At 53.2% G+C, this 16,578-nt stretch overlaps 1 protein-coding gene across 1 annotated transcript in view; it reads right to left on the minus strand.

Annotated features, from left to right (window-relative positions):
- Positions 1-1,654: 1,654 nt before the first annotated feature.
- trpc2b (transient receptor potential cation channel subfamily C member 2b) overlaps positions 1,655-16,578 on the minus strand; it is a 53,047-nt gene continuing 38,123 nt past the window's right edge. Inside the window, exons 10-13 of the mRNA XM_087988488.1 lie at positions 10,915-11,042; positions 9,097-9,166; positions 7,085-7,217; positions 1,655-4,178 (exon numbers count right to left, since the gene is read on the minus strand). Coding sequence (XP_087844614.1) covers positions 3,763-4,178; positions 7,085-7,217; positions 9,097-9,166; positions 10,915-11,042 — 747 coding nt within the window. The 3' untranslated portion in view covers positions 1,655-3,762. The remainder of the gene's footprint in view (positions 4,179-7,084; positions 7,218-9,096; positions 9,167-10,914; positions 11,043-16,578) is intronic.

Below are 16,578 nucleotides of genomic sequence, written 5' to 3' on the forward strand. Positions count from 1 at the left end.
CCCTCAGCACTGACCCTCCGACAGTGCTGCCCTCCCTCAGCACTGACCCTCCGACAGTGCCCACTCCCTCAGCACTGAACCTCTGACAGTGTGGCACTCCCTCAGCACTGACCCTCCGACAGTGCGGCACTCCCTCAGTACTGACCCTCTGACAGTGTGGCATTCCCTCAGTACTGACTCTCTAACAGTGCAGCACTCCCTCCGTACTGACCCTCTGACAGTGCGGCGCTCCCTCAGCACTGACCCTCTGACAGTGCTGCCCTCCCTCAACACTGACCCTCCGACAGTGCGGCACTCCCACAGCACTGACCCTCTGACAGTGCGGCACTCCCTCAGCACTGACCCTCCGACAGTGCGGCACTCCCACAGCACTGACCCTCTGACAGTGCGGCACTCCCACAGCACTGACCCTCCGACAGTGCGGTGCTCCCTCAGCACTGACCCTCCGACAGTGCGGCCCTCCCTCAGCACTGACCATCCGACAGTGCGGCACTCCCACAGCACTGACCCTCCGACAGTGCGGTGCTCCCTCAGCACTGACCCTCTGACAGTGCGGCACTCCCACAGCACTGACCCTCCGACAGTGCGGTGCTCCCTCAGCACTGACCCTCCGACAGTGCGGCCCTCCCTCAGCACTGACCATCCGACAGTGCGGCGCTCCCTCAGCACTGCAGTGAGTTCTGTTTTCTGGGGTGTGCCTTGGTCTGTGTGAGCTGGGGAGAGGGATTCTGTGAATGTTGCTCAGCTAGTGTTGGTGTTTGCTGTGAGAGTGTTATGTTCCCTAACAGTGTAGGAGACGTGGGAACAAACCTCAGACAGACACAGGCACTGGACAATTACAGAGAGTCTGGCTCTTTTATTCCAGCATGGTTACAATTGGCATCTACCCATCTCAGTCCAGGCATTGGTTGCTGCTGTGTTCACGGTTTAATACTGCAAACGCCCCTCCTCCTGGTATCTCGGCCTCTCAGGGTTTATGCTGTTCAGTGACCCTGCTCACTCCGAGTGACTGAGCCTCCCAACGCAGACCCACCCTCTGTGAGCACTGCACTCGGGAATCCCAATGAGAGTAAAGCTCCCTCTACACTGTCCCCATCAAACACTCCCAGGACAGGAACAGCGACAGCATGGGGTTAGATACAGAGTAAGGCTTCTCTACCCTGTCCCCCCATCAAACACTCCCAGGACAGGAACAGCGACAGCATGGGGTTAGATACAGAGTAAGGCTTCTCTACCCTGTCCCCCCATCAAACACTCCCAGGACAGGGACAGCATGGGGTTAGATACAGAGTAAGGCTTCCTCTACACTGACCCCCCATCAAACACTCCCTGGACAGGGACAGTACGGGGTTAGATACAGAGTAAAGCTCCCTCTACACTGTCCCCATCAAACACTCCCAGGACATGGATGGTGCAGAGTTTGATGTAGATTAGAGCTCGCTCTACACTACCTTGTTTACTGAGCGTTTGTAAATTTAATTCCAGATGAGAGAGGATTTGGACCTGAGTTGACAATGTCTCAAACCCATTTCATGAATCACAGATGAGATACCCATTGCCTCCTCCTGGCCCCGACTGGAATAACAGGTCTCAGAAATCAAGGGCTGGTATCTTTCTCATTGTTTAACCCAACACCCTTCACATTAAGTCAACAGGGCAGAAACAGGCCATTCATCCCATCTCCTCTCTGCTGGTGATTCTGCTCCTCACCAGCCTCCTCATCCTCCCCCCATCTCCAAATCCTGAGAGCCCTTTCTCCATCATGTGTCTATACAACTTCCCTGTAAATCATTCCGAGAGCTTCCCTATGGGAATAAGCCCACATTCGGTCCACTCTCTGGGTGGGGAATTTGCTCCTGAATTTTGGTTGGATTTCTTTGTGACAGTCTTACATTGAGGGGCCCTGGTACTGGTCTCTCACCAGCAGAAACATTTCTCCACATCGACCTGATCAAAGCCTTCCATCGTTTTAAAGATCCATTGGGTCGCCCTTAGACTTCTCACTTCCAGGGGCAAGAGGGCAGACTGTTTGATGATTGGGAAAACCTCATGTTGTGCCAGGATCTGTATAAAATCATCACTGAAGACTGATCACAAAACATCTCTTTCCTCTCGATAGAGTCACAGAGTCATAGAGATGTACAGCACAGAAACAGACCCTTCGGTCCAACCTGTCCATGCTGACCAGATATCCCACCCCAATCTAGTCCCACCTGCCAGCACCCGGCCCATATCCCTCCAAACCCTTCCTATTCATATACCCATCCAAATGCCTCTTAAATGTTGTAATTGTACCAGCCTCCACCACTTCCCCTGGCAGCTCATTCCCCACACGTACCACCCTCTGTATGAATATGTTGTCCCTTAGGTCTCTTTTTTATATCTTTCCCCCTCACCCTAACCCTATGCCCTCTAGTTCTGGACTCCCCCACCCCAGGGATAATATAGAGGCCACATCAATACAATAGCAAGTGGGTTCAAATCTGACACAACTCCCATCGTTTTGAACTCCACCCTGTAGAGGAATGCTTTGGTCTTAGCAATCTGGGTCACAAATTGTACAGAGTGGTGTAACCTATATCATCCCCGTTTACTGTACTGGCCCAATCACATGTCCTTCCTCAGTGACTCTGTGGCTCCTTCATCCACCTTCCGTATCCATCTGACCCTTGTGCCTGTCGACAGTGACATCCACCCTCAGATTTCGGTTTTGTAACCAGCTTTTTCTAATATTTGTCCCAAATTGAAATGGCCAGGCCTCAGTCACAAGAACAAAGATATTAAAACATATTACAACCTGACATCAATCCTTTCTAATAAGTCAATAGCGAAAGTAAACTAGCTGTAAAAAATAGAGACTAAACCAGGAAGCAGGCTGGAGAAACTCAGCAGGTCTGGCAGTGATGGTGAAGAGAGACACAGAGTTAACATTTCGAGTCAATGAATGTCCCTCAGAACTTAGAAAAGTTGGACATGGAATGGGTTTGGATCAATGACAAAAGGACAAATGCCGGGGGGGCGGGGATTTGGCGGTGAGGTGCTGTATGCCCGGTCTTTCACCAACTTTCACTGATCTTCAATACCACTTATCCCAGGCATGTTGTTCTGAAATGATTACATCAGTAATTATTCCTGAGTCAATGCGAAATGTGAACTCAGCTTGCCGTCTCCCCCCGGATTCTGTCAGACCTGCTGAGTTTCTTCAGAATGATCTGTTTTTGTTTCAGATTTCCAATATCCACAGTATCCGGCATCCGCAGCATCCAGTATCCCCAGTATCCGCAGTATCTGGTATCCGCAGTATCCGGTATCCGCAGTATCCGATATCCGCAGTATCTGGAATCTGCAGTATCCGGTATCCGCAGTATCCGGTATCCGCAGTATCCGGTATCCGCAGTATCCGATATCCGCAGTATCCGGTATCCGCAGTATCCGATATCCGCAGTATCTGGAATCTGCAGTATCCGGTATCCGCATATCCGGTATCCGCAGTATCCAATATCCGCAGTATCCGGTATCTGCAGTATCCGGTATCCGCAGTATCCGGTATCCGCAGTACTCTGATTGTTAATAAAAACCCGAGTGAGTGAGCGAGAGAGCATCGAAGACAGTTTGCTTTGTTTGTGACAGAGAGAATAGCGATGAGTTGAGCGGTGGTACAGTGAGACTGCGCTGAGGCAGAGAGCATGCAAAACGTCTGACCAATCCAGGAGGAGCATGGACTTCCTGATCCCAAGTCTTTTTGTAAAAAGTGAGGATGTCTCACTCTTTCTCCTGAGCTGCCGTCTCAGAATCTCCTTCGCTCTTGCCTGTGGTTGAGGGCTGCTCGGGTTTCAGAGTGGTCTCTGTGGCAGTGCCATCTCCCGCTGCCTTACTGGGGTAAGGGGGGCATTGGTCAGCTTCATCCCCCACTTCGGCAGGTTTGCTGTTGGCTCCATCCTCCGAGTCCTGGTGGACTGTCACTTTAAAGGATGCCCTCGGGGAGCGGGATTCGTCATCCTGGTCGGTTTCCTGGAATCGGTTCCGGGCGCCCAGGATGTATTTGCCCAGGACGGCAGAGGCATCACCGGATTTGGTGGCGGTGGTTCCAGCAGCCCCCATGCTGTACCGCAGACGTTTAATCTCTGACTGCAAACGACCCACAAACTTCCCCAAATCGGTGATACGGTTCCCGAGGTCTGCGAGAGAAACACAGAGCGGTCAGTTACACACAGCCCGCACCCCGCACTCATTACACTGACACCACAATCATTGCCCCGCAACACAGCCCATAACAGGGGAAACAGGGCTGCCAAACCCTACACAGCAGGATCCCAAATGGCACAGTGGCCACACAATCTCCAATATGGTGATTGGCCTGAGGAGAGACATTGGCGCTTACACAAGAGAGAACGTTCCCTGATTTTCATCCAATCACAGCAGAAAGATATCAGCGCAGCACTCCCTCAGCACTGACCCTCCGACAGTGCAGCACTCCCTCAGCACTGACCCTCCGACAGTGCGGCACTCCCTCAGCACTGACCCTCCGACAGTGCGGCACTCCCTCAGCACTGACCCTCCGACAGTGCGGCACTCCCTCAGCACTGACCCTCCGACAGTGCAGCACTCCCTCAGCACTGACCCTCCGACAGTGCGGCACTCCCTCAGCACTGACCCTCCGACAATGCGGCACTCCCTCAGCACTGACCCTCCGACAGTGCGGCACTCCCTCAGCACTGACTCTCTGACAGTGCAGCACTCCCTCAGTACTGACCCTTCGACAGTGCAGCACTCCCTCAGCACTGACCCTCCGACAGTACGGCACTCCCTCAGCACTGACCCTCTGACAGTGTGGCACTCCCTCAGCACTGACCCTTCAACAGTGCAGCACTCCCTCAGCACTGACCCTCTGACAGTGCAGCACTCCCTCAGCACTGACCCTCTGACAGTGCAGCACTCCCTCAGCACTGACCCTCCGACAGAGCGGCACCCCCTCAGCACTGACCCTCCGACAGTGCAGCACTCCCTCAGCACTGACCCTTCGACAGTGCAGCACTCCCTCCGCACTGACCCTTCGACAGTCCAGCACTCACTCTGCACTGACCCTCCGACAGTACGGCACTCCCTCAGCACTGACCCTCCGACAGTGCAGCACTCCCTCAGCACTGACCCTCTGACAGTGCAGCACTCCCTCAGCACTGACCCTCCGACAGTACGGTGCTCCCTCAGCACTGACCCTCCGACAATGCGCCACTCCCTCAGCACTGACCCTCTGACAGTGCAGCACTCCCTCAGCACTGACCCTCTGACAGTGCAGCACTCCCTCAGCACTGACCCTCCGACAGTGCAGCACTCCCTCAGCACTGACCCTCTGACAGTGCAGCACTCCCTCAGCACTGACCCTCTGACAGTGCAGCACTCCCTCAGCACTGACCCTCTGACAGTGCGGCGCTCCCTCAGCACTGACCCTCCGACAGTGCAGCACTCCCTCAGCACTGACCCTCTGACAGTGCAGCACTCCCTCAGCACTGACCCTCTGACAGTGCAGCACTCCCTCAGCACTGACCCTCTGACAGTGCAGCACTCCCTCAGCACTGACCCTCCGACAGTACGGTGCTCCCTCAGCACTGACCCTCCGACAGTGCAGCACTCCCTCAGCACTGACCCTCTGACAGTGCAGCACTCCCTCAGCACTGACCCTCCGACAGTACGGTGCTACCTCAGCACTGACCCTCCGACAATGCGCCACTCCCTCAGCACTGACCCTCTGACAGTGCAGCACTCCCTCAGCACTGACCCTCCGACAATGCGCCACTCCCTCAGCACTGACCCTCTGACAGTGCAGCACTCCCTCAGCACTGACCCTCTGACAGTGCAGCACTCCCTCAGCACTGACCCTCCGACAGTGCAGCACTCCCTCAGCACTGACCCTCTGACAGTGCAGCACTCCCTCAGCACTGACCCTCTGACAGTGCAGCACTCCCTCAGCACTGACCCTCTGACAGTGCGGCGCTCCCTCAGCACTGACCCTCCGACAGTGCAGCACTCCCTCAGCACTGACCCTCTGACAGTGCAGCACTCCCTCAGCACTGACCCTCTGACAGTGCAGCACTCCCTCAGCACTGACCCTCTGACAGTGCAGCACTCCCTCAGCACTGACCCTCCGACAGTACGGTGCTCCCTCAGCACTGACCCTCCGACAGTGCAGCACTCCCTCAGTACTGACCCTCTGACAGTGCAGCACTCCCTCAGCACTGACCCTCCGACAGTACGGTGCTCCCTCAGCACTGACCCTCCGACAATGCGCCACTCCCTCAGCACTGACCCTCTGACAGTGCAGAACTCCCTCAGCACTAACCCTCCGACAGTGCGGCACTCCCTCAGCACTGACCCTCTGACAGTGCAGCACTCCCTCAGCACTGACCCTCCGACAGTGCAGCGCTCCCACAGTATAAATGAATGAGATAATTTCTTGCTATGCTATTTGAGAGTTGTGGGGATGGATACTGTTGAATATTTTTAAGTCAGAAGGAGAGGGATTCTCGACTGACAGGAAGGTCAAAGGTTATCAGGCATGGGCAGGAAGTGATGAAGTGTTTCATGATGGTGCAGGCCCGAGGGGTCAAAATATATTTTATTTTTACTCACAGGATGAGGGCGTCTCTGCCCAGGCCTACATTTTTTGCCCATCCCTAACTGCCTGGAGGGCAATAAGGGTAAACCAGATTGCTGTGGGACTGGAGTCACATGTAGGCCCGGCTGGGTGAGGATGGTGGACCTCCTTCCCATGAGGACATTCCTGAACCAGATGGAGTTTTTGAGAATTGACAATGGTTTCATGGTCATCATCAGTCTCTTAATTTCAGATTCTTATTGAACGGAAACTTGCCGATCTGGCCTGGAAGGATTTGAATCCGGGTGTCTGGGATGTAAGGCTGGAGTTCTGGACTAGTCAACCAGAGTTAACCCCATCTGCCGGGCCTGCTCCCGGTCTGAATTTGGAATTTAGTGTGAGAAGCAGGTCAAGGGGACTGTTCCATTTCAATGCCAAAGCTAACTCCACCTGAGAGATGGTCATTTCCCTCCCTCAGACTCCTGCACTCACCCTTCCGCTGTTTCTCTGCAAATTCCTGTCGCGATGTTTCGATGTACCGCTGGACCAGGGTCTGAATCACCTGTAATCGATAGGAGGCTCGACTCCCAGACTGACAGCCGTCACCACTCACGGCTGAGTTAGCCTGACACAGAAAAATAATTAATCAGACTGAGAAATCTCTTTTAACACTACTCCAGGGAGAGTCAATGTGTGTGGGACTGTACCCCAGTGACAGTCAATGTGTGTGTGTGTGGGACTCTACCCCAGTGAGGGTCAGTGTGTGTGGGACTGTATAGGGCTGTATAAGCCCTGAAGAAGGGCTTATGCCCGAAACGTCGATTCTCCTGTTCCCTGGATGCTGCCTGACCTGCTGCGCTTTTCCAGCAACACATTTTCAGCTGTGGGACTGTATACCCCAGTGAGGGTCAGTGTGTGTGGGAGCTGTACCCCAGTGACAGTCAATGTGTGCGTGTGTGTGTGTGTGTGGGACTGTACCCCAGTGAGGGTCAGTGTGTGTGGGAGCTGTACCCCAGTGACAGTCAATGTGTGTGTGTGTGTGTGTGTGGGGGGGACTGTACCCCAGTGAGAGTCAGTGTGTATGTGTGTGTGGGAGCTGTACCCCAGTGAGAGTCAGTGTGTGTAGGACTGTACCCCAGTGACAGTCAATGTGTGTGTGTGTGTGTGTGTGTGGGACTGTACGCCAGTGAGAGTCAGCGTGTGTGTGTGGGACTGTATACCCCAGTGAGAGTCAGCGTGTGTGTGTGACTGTACCCCAGTGACTGTGTGTGTGTGTGTGACTGTACCCCAGTGAGGGTCAGTGTGTGTGTGTGGGACTGTACCCCAGTGAGGGTCAGTGTGTGTGTGTGTGGGACTGTACCCCAGTGAGGGTCAGTGTGTGTGTGTGGGACTGTACCCCAGTGAGGGTCAGTGTGTGTTTGTGAGGGACTGTACCCCAGTGAGGGTCAGTGTGTGTGTGTGTGGGGGGGACTGTACCCCAGTGAGGGTCAGTGTGTGTGTGTGTGGGACTGTACCCCAGTGAGGGTCAGTGTGTGTGTGTGTGTGTGTGTGTGGGACTGTACCCCAGTGAGGGTCAGTGTGTGTGTGAGAGACTCTACCCCAGTGAGGGTCAGTGTGTGTGTGAGAGACTCTACCCCAGTGAGGGTTAGTGTGTTTGTGTGGGACTGTACGCCAGTGAGGGTCAGTGTGTGTGTGTGTGTGTGTGTGTGTGAGACTGTAACCCAGTGAGGGTCAGTGTGTGTGTGTGTGTGTGTGTGTGTGGGACTGTACCCCAGTGAGGGTCAGTGTGTTTGTGTGGGACTGTACGCCAATGAGGGTCAGTGTGTGTGTGAGACTGTACCCCAGTGAGGGTCAGTGTGTGTGTGTGTGAGACTGTACCCCAGTGAGGGTCAGTGTGTGTGTGTGTGTGTGTGTGTGTGAGAGACTGTACCCCAGTGAGGGTCGGTGTGTGTGTGTGTGTGAGAGAGAGACTGTACCCCAGTGAGGGTCAGTGTGTGTGTGTGTGTGTGAGAGAGACTGTACCCCAGTGAGGGTCAGTGTGTGTGTGTGTATGTGTGTGTGTGTGAGAGACTGTACCCCAGTGAGGGTCAGTGTGTTTGTGTGTGTGTGTGTGAGAGACTGTACCCCAGTGAGGGTCAGTGTGTGTGTGTGTGTGTGAGAGAGACTGTACCCCAGTGAGGGTCAGTGTGTGTGTGTGTGTGTGTGAGAGAGAGACTGTACCCCAGTGAGGGTCAGTGTGTGTGTGTGTGTGTGAGAGAGACTGTACCCCAGTGAGGGTCAGTGTGTGTGTGTGTGTGTGTGAGAGAGACTGTACCCCAGTGAGGGTCAGTGTATGTGTGTGTGTGAGAGACTACCCCAGTGAGGGTCAGTGTGTGTGTGTGAGAGACTGTACCCCAGTGAGGGTCTGTGTGTGTGTGTGTGTGTGTGAGAGAGACTGTACCCCAGTGAGGGTCAGTGTGTGTGGAATAGGAAGTCCGAGTGGATGGATTGGCTCAGTCACTTACAATTGATGTCGGTAGCGGAGGGTAATCATTTTTCTTCGAGCTCACACAGCACAGTTTCCGGAAAAACCACCTGGAACATAAAGAAAGCCAGGTTCAACGTCACATGGTGAAAGCCCCTGGAAAGGCCAGGAGCAGTGAACATGCCTGTGGGAGTGGAGTCCACACTCCTCAGGGCTGTTCCGATTTATTGGGTACATAGGCTGGGGGAAATAGCGCTGGAACATGTACAGGTTCAGGTTGAATGTCCCTGTCTGACTGTGTTGCTGTGGTCGTGTCAGAGGGAGGGAGAACCACAGATATCACATCTTGGTTTAAAACTGAGCCAGGTTCAGGGCTGACACAAACATCAGGAAACACACGGAGAAATGAAACTCTGGCACTAATGTTACAGTCGCTTCATAAAACAGAGACCGTACAAAGACAGCACAGACTTGTTGAGGGAAAACCACATTTATCAAAAGTTAAAAATCACACAACACCAGGTTATAGTCCAACAGGTTTATTTGGAAGCACTAGCTATCGGAGCGACGCTCCTTCATCAGTATATTCCACAACCACCTGATGAAGGAGCGTCGCTCCGAAAGCTAGTGCTTCCAATTAAACCTGTTGGACTATAACCTGGTGTTGTGTGATTTTTAACTTTGTCCACCCCAGTCCCACACTGGCTCCTATAAATCACATTTATCAAACATGCTTGAGATTTTAATGAGAGTTTGTGAGAAAAGGGGGTGTTGTTGGATCGGACATGGGCTTGCAGGAGGGAATCGATGATGTGCTGACCAACAGACCTGCGGGGAATGTTGGAGGTTCGGAATTACAAGGGACAGGAACGATCTGGACACAGAATTGGCAGAGTGACAGGAGACAGAGAGGGATGGTCATTGATGAGAGCTGGGGGTAGGGGCTGGGGTCAGGGTCTGGGGCTGGGGGATGTTTATATTGATGAGTTACATTGGAGTGAGCAAGGTACAGTTTCAATATTTGCTAATGACACACTTTGGAGGTTTTGTGAATCCCATAATTGTAACCCCCACTCCCCCAGACCCTGACCCCACCCCCACCCCTGACCCCAGCCCCACCCCCACCCCCCAGACCCTGACCCCACCCCCACCCCCGACCGAGCCCCAGCCCCAGCCCTAGACCCTGACCCCACCCCCACCCCCCAGCCCCACCCAGAGACCCTGACCCCACCCCCCAGCCCCCAGCCCCACCCCCAGACCCTGACCCCACCCCCACCTCACAGCCGCAGACCCTGACCCCACCCCCCACCCCCCAGACCCTGGCCCCAGCACCACCCCCAGCCCCTGACCACACACCCACCCCCCAGCCACAGATCCTGACCCCAGGCCCACCCCCAGCCCCAGACCCTGACCCCAGCCCCACCCCACCCCCCAGCCTCAGACTCTGACCCCAACCCCATCCCCACCCCCCAGCCCCAGCCCCTGACCCCAGCCCCAGCCCCAGACCCTGACCCCAGCCCCACACCCACCCCCCCAGCCCCAGATTCTACCCCCAGCCCCAGACCCTGACCCCAGCCGCAACGTCACCCACCAGCCCCACCCCCACCCCCCAGCCCCAGCCCCAGCCCCAGACCCTGACCCCACCCCACCCCACCCCCCAGCCCCAGGCCTTGACTCCAGCCCCACCCCCACCCCCAGCCCCAGACCCTGACCCTAGCCCCACCCCAACCCCTCAGCTCCAGCCCCAAGGATGTACAGTCCCTCCTGTGAAGCAGTTTGAGGGGTCTGATTGTTACAGGCGCTACAGCAATGTAACCCATTCCACTGGACGTGAAGCAGACTCCAGGGGAAGACTTACCTGATCATGTAGAAGAATGATTTGGGAGTTGGGATGATGTTGAATGGAACGGGAAGAGTGAGACCTTCCCGGAAATAACAAAGGTACAGTTTGGATCTGGCAAACTTCCACTCGACATCCGCATCGTCCTGGAAACGGGAGAGACATGGGATGGAGAGAAATTCAATATCAAGCATCTCATTGTCCAGGATCATCCAAATTAATACTCTTTTAGAAACAGGAAAATACCATGAGACATCGAGACCACACCTCCCTCATCACTCTCCCCCCATCAAACACTCCCAGGACAGGGACAGGGACAGCACGGGGTAGGATATAGAGTAAAGCTCCCTCATCACTCTCCCCCCATCAAACACTCCCAGGACAGGGACAGGGACAGCACGGGGTAGGATACAGAGTAAAGCTCCCTCATCACTCTCCCCCCATCAAACACTCCCAGGACAGGGACAGGGACAGCACGGGGTAGGATACAGAGTAAAGCTCCCTCATCACTCTCCCCCCATCAAACACTCCCAGGACAGGGACAGGGACAGCATGGGGTAGGATACAGAGTAAAGCTCCCTCTACACTGTCCCCCCATCAAACACCCCCAGGACAGGGACAGGGACAGCACGGGGTTAGATACAGAGTAATGCTCCCTCATCACTCTCCCCCCATCAAACACTCCCAGGACAGGGACAGGGACAGCACGGGGTAGGATACAGAGTAAAGCTCCCTCATCACTCTCCCCCCATCAAACACTCCCAGGGACAGGGACAGGGACAGCACGGGGTAGGATATAGAGTAAAGCTCCCTCTACACTGTCCCCATCAAACACTCCCAGGACAGGGACAGCACGGGGTTAGATACAGAGTAAAGCTCCCTCATCACTCTCCCCCCATCAAACACTCCTGGGACAAGGACAGCACGTGGTAGGATACAGAGTAAAGCTCCCTCATCACTCTCCCCCCATCAAACACTCCCAGGACAGGGACAGCACGGGGTAGGATACAGAGTAAAGCTCCCTCATCACTCTCCCCCCATCAAACACTCCCAGGACAGGGACAGGGACAGCACGGGGTAGGATACAGAGTAAAGCTCCCTCATCACTCTTCCCCCATCAAACACTCCCAGGACAGGGACAGCACGGGGTAGGATACAGAGTAAAGCTCTCTCTACACTGTCCCCCCATCAAACACTCCCAGGGACAGGGACAGCACGGGGTTAGATACAGAGTAAAGCTCCCTCATCACTCTCCCCCCATCAAACACTCCCAGGACAGGGACAGCACGGGTTAGATACAGAGTAAAGCTCCCTCTACACTGTCCCCATCAAACACTCCCAGGACAGGGACAGCACGGGGTAGGATATAGAGTAAAGCTCCCTCATCACACTCCCCCCATCAAACACTCCCAGGACAGGGACAGGGACAGCACGGGGTAGGATATAGAGTAAAGCTCCCTCATCACTCTCCCCCCATCAAACACTCCCAGGACAGGGACAGCATGGGGTAGGATACAGAGTAAAGCTCCCTCTACACTGTCCCCATCAAACACTCCCAGGACAGCGACAGCATGGGGTTAGATACAGAGTAAAGCTCCCTCTACACTGTCCCCCATCAAACACTCCCAGGACAGGGACAGCACAGGGTTAGATACAGAGTAAAGCTCCCTCATCACTCTCCCCCCATCAAACACTCCCAGGACAGGGACAGCACGGGGTAGGATACAGAGTAAAGCTCCCTCATCACTCTCCCCCCATCAAACACTCCCAGGACAGGGACAGCACGGGGTAGGATACAGAGTAAAGCTCCCTCATCACTCTCCCCCCAATCAAACACTCCCAGGGACAGGGACAGCACGGGGTAGGATACAGAGTAAAGCTCCCTCATCACTCTCCCCCCATCAAACACTCCCAGGACAGGGACAGCACGGGGTAGGATACAGAGTAAAGCTCCCTCATCACTCTCCCCCCATCAAACACTCCCAGGACAGGGACAGCACGGGGTTAGATACAGAGTAAAGCTTCCTCATCACTCTCCCCCCATCAAACACTCCCAGGACAGGGACAGCACGGGGTTAGATACAGAGTAAAGCTCCCTCATCACTCTCCCCCCATCAAACACTCCCAGGACAGGGACAGCACGGGGTTAGATACAGAGTAAAGCTCCCTCTACACTGTCCCCATCAAACACTCCCAGGACAGGGACAGCACGGGGTAGGATATAGAGTAAAGCTCCCTCATCACTCTCCCCCCATCAAACACTCCCAGGACAGGGACAGCACGGGGTTAGATACAGAGTAAAGCTCCCTCTACACTGTCCCCATCAAACACTCCCAGGACAGCGACAGCACGAGGTTGGATACAGAGTAAAGCTCCCTCTACACTGTCCCACATCAAACACTCCCAGGACAGAGACAGCACGGGGTTAGATACAGAGTAAAGCTCCCTCTACACTGTCCCCATCAAACACTCCAAGGACAGAGACAGCACGGGGTTAGATACAGAGTAAAGCTCCCTCTACACTGTCCCCATCAAACACTCCCAGGACAGGGACAGCATGGGGTAGGATACAGAGTAAAGCTCCCTCTACACTGTCCCCATCAAACACTCCCAGGACAGGGACAGCACGGGGTTGGATACAGAGTAAAGCTCCCTCTATACTGTCCCACATCAAACATTCCCAGGACAAGGGCAGTACAGGGTTAGATGCAGGGTAAAGCTTCCTCTACACTGTCCCCCGTCATCAAACATTCTCAGGACAGGGACAGCATGGGGTAGGATACAGAGTAAAGCTCCCTCTACACTGTCCCCCCCCATCAAACACTCCCAGGACAGGGACAGCACGGGGTTAGATACAGAGTAAAGCTCCCTCTACACTGTCCCCATCAAACACTCCCAGGACAGGGACAGCATGGGGTAGGATACAGAGTAAAGCTCCCTCTACACTGTCCCCATCAAACACTCCCAGGACAGGGACAGCATGGGGTAGGATACAGAGTAAAGCTCCCTCTACACTGTCCCCATCAAACACTCCCAGGACAGCGACAGCACGGGGTTGGATACAGAGTAAAGCTCCCTCTACACTGTCCCACATCAAACACTCCCAGGACAGAGACAGCACGGGGTTAGATACAGAGTAAAGCTCCCTCTACACTGTCCCCATCAAACACTCCCAGCATGGGGTCAGATGCAGAGTAAATCTGCACAGACACTGCCTTTGCTGTTTGAGTTCATGCATCTCTGGACATGGGGGTGCGTCTAGGAAAAATAAACAAAGAGTGAAATTCACAGCTAACACTGGAGGAACCTGTGTGGGAGACCTCTCAGCACAGGACAGATAAGTGCATAGATTTTAACATGTAACCTTGCTGTAAGTCTACAGTAGTGAGTGGAGTGGATTCTTTCTTGACTATATGTTTTCTTGAAACCTGTCTCTTGATTAAATTTTAAAAATATAAACCGTAAGTACTAAGTTAGCATGGAGCAATGTTTTATAGAGCAATAAGACAGTGCTGTTTTCTGGGTCAGTAGATTGTGAAGGAGTAAAGATGGCTTTTAGTGCAGTGATATGCTCTTCCTGTTGGATATGGGGATTTAGGGACAGTTTCCATGTTACTGATGATTGTGTCTGCAGGAAGTGTCTTTGGTTGCAAATCCTATCATTTTGCATGGATCGGTTGGAGCGACAGAGGCAGTAAGTAATTTACAAGAACGGGGGGTGTAACTGATGGCAGTTATAGGAAGGGAGAAAAGTTGCAGATACAGTTAGGTAGATGGGTTAACTCCAGAAAAGGTAGGAGAGCTAGTCAGGTAGTGCAGGTCTCTTCTGTGGCTATCCCCATTTCAAACAAGTATGCTGTTTTGGAAAATATAGGGGGTGATGGACTCTCAGGGGAATGTAGCACGAACAGCCAAGTTTCTGGTATCGAGACTGGCTCTAATGCAATAAGGGGTATGTCGGGTTCCAAGTGATTGAGTGTGATAGGAAACTCTCTAGTCAGAGGCACGGACAGACATTTCTGTGGCCAGCAGCAAAAAAGCAGAATGGTGTGTCGCTTCCCTGGTGCCAGGATCAAGGATGTCTCAGAGAGGGTGCAGAATGTTCTCACGGGGGAGAGAGGCCCGCAGGAGGTCATTGTCCACATTGGAACCGACGACATTGGAAGGGAAAAGGTTGAGACTCTGAAGGGGGATTACAGAGTTAGGCAGAAATTTAAAAAAGAGGTCCTCGAGGGTAGTAATATCTGGATTGCTCCCAGTGCTACGAGCTAGTGAGGGCAGGAATAGGAGGATGGAGCAGATGAATGCATGGCTGAGGAGCTGGTGTATGGGAGAAGGATTCACATTTTTGGATCATTGGAATCTCTTTTGGGGTAGAAGTGACCTCTACAAGGAGGACGGATTGCACCTACATTGGAAGGGGACTAATATACTGGCAGGGAGATTTGCTAGAACTGCTCGGGAGGATTTAAACTGGTAAGGTGGGGGGGGGCGTGGTGTGGGAGCCAGGGAGATAGTGAGAAAAGAGATCAATCTGAGACTGGTACAGCTGAGAACAGAAGTGAGTCAGTCAGGGCAGGCAGGGACAAGGTAGGACTAATAAATTAAACTGCATTTATTTCAATGCAAGGGGCCTAACAGGGAAGGCAGATGAACTCAGGGCATGGTCAGGAACATGGGACTGGGATATCATAGCAATTACAGAAACATGGCTCAGGGATGGGCAGGACTGGCAGCTTAATGTTCCAGGATACAAATGCTACAGGAAGGATAGAAAGAGAGGCAAGAGAGGAGGGGGGGGGGGGGGGGGGGGGAGTGGCATTTTTGATAAGGGATAGCATTACAGCTGTGCTGAGGGAGGATATTCCCGGAAATACATTCAGGGAAGTTATTTGGGTGGAACTGAGAAATAAGAAAGGGATTGTATTATAGACCCCCCTAATAGTCAGAGGGAAATTGAGAAACAAATTTGTGAGGAGATCTCAGCTATCTGTAAGAATAATAGGGTGGTTATGGTAGGGGATTTTAACTTTCCAAACATAGATTGGGACTGCAATATGTTAAGGGTTTAGATGGAGAGGAATTTGTTAAGTGTGTACAAGAAAATTTTCTGATTCGGTATGTGGATGTACCTACTAGAGAAGGTGCAAAACTTGACCTACTCTTGGGAAATAAGGCAGGGCAGGTGACTGAGGTGTCAGTGGGGGAGCACTTTGGGACCAGCGTCCATAATTCTATTTGTTTTAAAATAATGATGGAAAAGGATAGACCAGATCTAAAAGTTGAAGTTCTAAATTGGAGAAAGGCTAATTTTGACGGTATTAGGCAAGAACTTTCGAAAGCTGATTGGGGGCAGATGTTCGCAGGTAAAGGGACGGCTGGAAAATGGGAAGCCTTCAGAAATGAGATAACGAGAGTCCAGAGAAAGTATATTCCTGTCAGGGTGAAAGGGAAGGCTGGTAGGTATGGGGAATGCTGGATGACTAAAGAAATTGAGGGTTTGGTTAAGAAAAAGAAGGAAGCATATGTCAGGTATAGACAGGATAGATCGAGTGAATCCTTAGGAAGTAGGAGCATACTTAAGAGGGAAATCAATCTCCAAAGATGGGAGGCACTTCCAGTCTCATGGTTGGGTCGGATAGCGCTTATTAAGATGAATATTCTCCCTCGTTTGCTATACCC

Source organism: Chiloscyllium plagiosum, unplaced genomic scaffold, assembly GCF_037043375.1.
Source record: "Chiloscyllium plagiosum isolate Xiang-an unplaced genomic scaffold, Cpla_swu_hap1 HiC_scaffold_6, whole genome shotgun sequence".
NCBI classification, from domain to species: Eukaryota; Metazoa; Chordata; class Chondrichthyes; order Orectolobiformes; family Hemiscylliidae; genus Chiloscyllium; species Chiloscyllium plagiosum.